Genomic DNA, 4,595 nt, shown 5'->3' with positions numbered 1-4,595 from the left:
AAGAAGATTGGAGAAAATCATTGATCAAATATTTGGAGGATCCTAATATAAGGGTCGATTATAATATTCGAAGAAGAGCTCTCAGCTATTGTTTGTTGGATGGTCAACTTTACAAAAGAACAGCCGAAGAAGTTCTATTAAAATGCTTAGGCTCCGTTTGGATCGGGAATTAGTAGGAACTAGTTATACCGGGGATAGGTACAAGTATGGATTTTTGTAGGAACAAGGGTATTTTTTTGTTTGGATGAAAATGTGAGTATAAGCTGGAACTAGAAAAATTTTGTTTGGATGGTTATTGGGAATAAGAGGAATAGTTGGTAGTTGAAATTTTCAATATGCCAAAATTACCCCTCTCTTTTAATATGAATTATAAGCAATATTAAAGGAGGTAAAATATTTTGATGCATGTATAAATTATTTCTAATCTACTTGAAAATTTAAACTTAATAAGAATTATAATGTAAAATACTTGGTCAAATTTTTATCTATATTTAGTTTGATCATTAAATCTTATTAAATCTTAAAAAATTTAAAATTTATTAACATACCAAAAATCAACACTAGTCCTGAACCTAAACTAAAATAAACATATAATTTTTCCAAAGTTACCATCAGTATTTAGCAAATATAACAAATAATAATACGACAAAAAATTTACAAAAATTATCATCAAGCACATTAATTAATACCATAAAACAAATATAAGTTTGGCAGCCAACATATATGCTATTATATGTCTTGAACCAATTATACATTAACGGATAAATCTAAATCAGTGATACATTTACATACATTTTAACATATAGATTAATACATTCACCGAGCCGAATATTACAAACAATTCAAACAGCATTTACCCCATAGTAGCAAACAACATATAATATGCGTCAATACAATAAAAATCTAGATAAACCACAGATGTTTCAACATACATAAATCATAGACGATAATTACAATGAGTTTAATACCAAACATTCAAACAACATAACATATGCATCAATACAAACATAACCTAGATAATAGTTACAGTATTTAAGCATACATAAACCATAGACAATAGTCACAATGAGTTGCGGTACCAAACATTCAACATCTGCTACTCCATAACTGCTCGGTTATAGTTCTACGCATAATATCGCCGCGTCTTGATTCATCTGTGCCGACAGTATTTGTCACGTACTCGTCATCATCACTCGTATGCACTTGGTCTATCTCTTCATTAAAATACATATCATTCCCTTGTGATCTTCGAATGAAATTATGAACTATACAACATGCCATAGCAATCATACACTGTACTTTATACGAAAACGGTGTTGCGTGATTTAGAATTTTAAACCGCTTCTTTAATATACCGAAAGTTTTTTCTACGACATTTCTCAACTGAGCATGTCGATGATTATAGAGATCTTTGGGGTTGCGATGCGTCCGGGCTCTTGCAGTACTGTCAAACTGACTTAGATGATATCGCTCACCTCGGTAGGGTGCAAGAAATTTGTCGGTGTTTGCGTACCCCGAATCAACCAAATAATATTTACCTGCGAATAATAGCATAGATAATAATATGTTGCAATCATCAATGGGGTTGTACAACTAATTTTCATAATATGAAAATAACAGTAAGACAATTACCATCTGGAACTGTAAATCCTCCACTGTCGCATGCCCATCGAAGTACACGCATATCTGCAGCTGATCCTTCCCAACCTGTGCATACGAAGAAAAAAGTATGGTCAAATGAGACTGCCGCCATCATATTTTGGGATGTGAACCCTTTGCGACATCGAAATCGTGGTTGATCGCTCCTTGGTACAATCACAGGAATGTGTGTTCCGTCTATCGCGCCAATTGCATTCTACAACACAACAAGCAGCATATACATTAAAATATAAATATCATCCAAAGGGAAATAAAAATGCATGTTGGTATTAAAATCAACCTTGAAAGGATGAAAATTGAGATTATCACGAATTCTTGGATGCACCATTGCATTATTTGGCGGCAAAGAAAGGTAATCATCTTTCAACATTACAATACCCCGCAAGACATTGTTGAAATGTCTGCTAATTGTTTCCCCAGAATGTTGGAATGTTTCAGCAAGTACTCTATTTGCTACACCATGACCTACGCAAAATAAAAATATTGCTAGTTGTTCATCAGCGGTCATATATCGTGTTCCTCTTATCAGGCCCCGAGCCAATAGAACATCACGGAGTGCAACGAAAGATGTAGTCGTCATGCGAAATTGGTCGTACCCTCTGTCTGGATGACCATTCAAAATATCACATACCATTTGGTGTCCAGTAAAGGGTCGAGTACGACACGGCCGTTTGTATAATAGTGAATTAGAAAATGTCAGAAAGTCTTGACCAAATAGTATCACATATACTTGATCCCAGTAGTCATCATCATCATCTAATATTGACATAATATTTGCTAATGTTGTCGAAGAAAAAACTGAACGATACAATCTATCAGCCATCACTGCTGCAAGGATAATATCATACATTAAATCGAACGCAATCCATATGACATATTAAGCAAGATGAAACATGATGCATAATCAAGTCTAAACATACAACATAAAAAAAAGACACATGAAAGCAAATAATGTTCATAAGCAGACATAAAACCTAACAATAATACGAGTAAGCAAACATACTATTTTAAAACGTACATGCCTCAACACACAACTAACTACTCTAAAATACAAACAGCACAACACAATAACATACGCCTACTAGAAACCAGGAAAGTTTTGCTTATATAATACGTCTTGGAGCGAGACTTGGCGCTCTATCCACCTAATTGCAAGTCGATCTTTCATTGTCATAAATAATCGTCGGTGTTTGTCATTCATCAAAGCTTCCCCTGCAGCTAATGCCTGCTCATCTGTTATTCCAGGCAGATTATAAACCCTCTCCATGCACACTTCAATTGAAGGAATAGAACTCTGATTGCTGGTATCTTGTTGATACATATGCTTTACAAAATCAAGCTTTTGTTTTCCAATTTCAACCAATTCAACTATTGCTTCACCGGCAATGTCACTTTTTTTCTTTCGTCCCGCGGCAGAAGCTGATTGTTTCTTTGGAGGAATTGACGCTTGTGGGGAGCGAGGTCTTTTACCTGCGGAGCTATATCCTGAACCACTAGCACTACCTCCTACATTTGGTGGCACTAGTGGAGGGCTGGAGGAACGCGAAGTATTATTACCGGGTACATTTTCAGGTATTGGTGAGCTTGAGGAACCTGGTTCAAAGCGAGGGGATAAGTAATTTAACGATATCTCCCTAACACCCATTATAGTATCCTCCTCACCAGGAGAAGAAGAGGAAGAGCTATCAATTATAGCTACCGGCATCTGCGAGGACATTGCAAATCGTCCCGTGGCAGTAGTCGATCTAGAAAGGAATTCAATATCCTTATATGCCGCAAAGGTTTGTCCCTGCACTTCGCGTAAGCCGGATTCTCCTGAATAAAGATTATTATCATTATATATGTATAATAATACGAACTTCAAAGAAATTCAAAAACAAAATTCAAAAACAGTACCGCTATGACTGCGTCCCAATCACAGGGATCACCGGCTGTGGGAATATTATTCACACAGTCCCACCCCCAACTGCTCTTATTTGCCAAAGTGTGATAGGTGAGGTACAATCTCTTGAGAACTTTGAGGCGATTCTTTATTTGATTCTTCGACAGGTTCTGGTTTGATTTCGAGTTGAACGATGAAATGATTCGAACCCACGCTACTTGCTTGAAAATACCATTTACGTAGTTTCCAAGTGTATGTTCCTCTATCATAATACTCAATAGAATAGAGTCCAAATGCTCAGTCCAGTTTGCAGTGCGGGTCCATATTTGATTACGCACTCTCCCACTTCCTTCTCTATCTCCACTGGGGATTGGATTTTTGTCCACTCCCATAGTTTGGTTTAAAAAGGACTTAGAAGAGGGTCTTTTGCCAGGACGCATCTGTACTTATACATAGTTTGACGATATAATTGTGAACATTATATGAGAAGAAAGAACCACTACATCATTTATAAGTAAAAAAATTAAGCAAGTAGCGAGGTATTCATTTCAACATGATATGAAGACTGATATTAATGTTCATTGTGAAGACAAAACAAATCATGGCAATTTATAATTTAAAAAAGTAGTGGCCAATAACACAAGACAAAGAATGCCCAAACAAAAACGCCAATCCATCGTATGTTCATTGGGCCATTTTGCTCATATGTATGGATTGGTGGCTCATTTGGCTTCCAATAAGTATGGGGTTGTATAGATTTTAACATCCATACCATCCATCAAATACAAATGGAAGCCATCATCATCGCCAAAATTAAGGCCCCCCTCACCGAGTCGAAATTTTTTCTCACAGCAACCACAAATCATAGCCTGCACAGGGGGGCACAAATCACAGCCAGCACAAGAGGGGCACAAGGCACAGCCAGCACAAGAGGGGCACAAGGCACAGCTAGCACAGGGGGGGCACAAAGCACAGCGCAATGAGAGAGCCCAAGTTACAGGGCATGCCACTAATTCAGTGAACAGAGATTAGAGACCACAGATTGCATAGTAAA

At 37.0% G+C, this 4,595-nt stretch overlaps 1 protein-coding gene across 1 annotated transcript; it reads right to left on the bottom strand.

Annotated features, from left to right (window-relative positions):
- Positions 865-4,036, bottom strand: LOC109715651. Its single transcript, XM_020240766.1, has 4 exons — positions 3,556-4,036; positions 1,940-3,474; positions 1,633-1,855; positions 865-1,538 (listed from the first exon to the last, which is right to left on the bottom strand). Exons 2-4 carry the CDS (start codon positions 2,507-2,509, stop codon positions 1,087-1,089), a joined length of 1,245 nt encoding a protein of 414 aa, XP_020096355.1. The 5' UTR covers positions 2,510-3,474; positions 3,556-4,036; the 3' UTR covers positions 865-1,086.

The sequence above is a fragment of the Ananas comosus genome, linkage group 9 (assembly GCF_001540865.1).
Source record: "Ananas comosus cultivar F153 linkage group 9, ASM154086v1, whole genome shotgun sequence".
In the NCBI taxonomy this organism is placed as follows: Eukaryota; Viridiplantae; Streptophyta; class Magnoliopsida; order Poales; family Bromeliaceae; genus Ananas; species Ananas comosus.
Note: the sequence above shows the minus strand (reverse complement) of the source record. Positions and strands in the feature narration are given on the sequence as shown.

Bases quoted from the DNA above. Each gene is read 5' to 3' on its own strand.
- LOC109715651 (XM_020240766.1), bottom strand. From the start codon at position 2,509: ATGTATGATATTATCCTTGCAGCAGTGATGGCTGATAGATTGTATCGT. The intron at 1,856-1,939 runs GTTGATTTTAAT...GTTGTGTTGTAG, and splicing joins TCAATTTTCATCCTTTCAAG to AATGCAATTGGCGCGATAGA. The intron at 1,539-1,632 runs GTAATTGTCTTA...TATTATTCGCAG, and splicing joins AGGATTTACAGTTCCAGATG to GTAAATATTATTTGGTTGAT.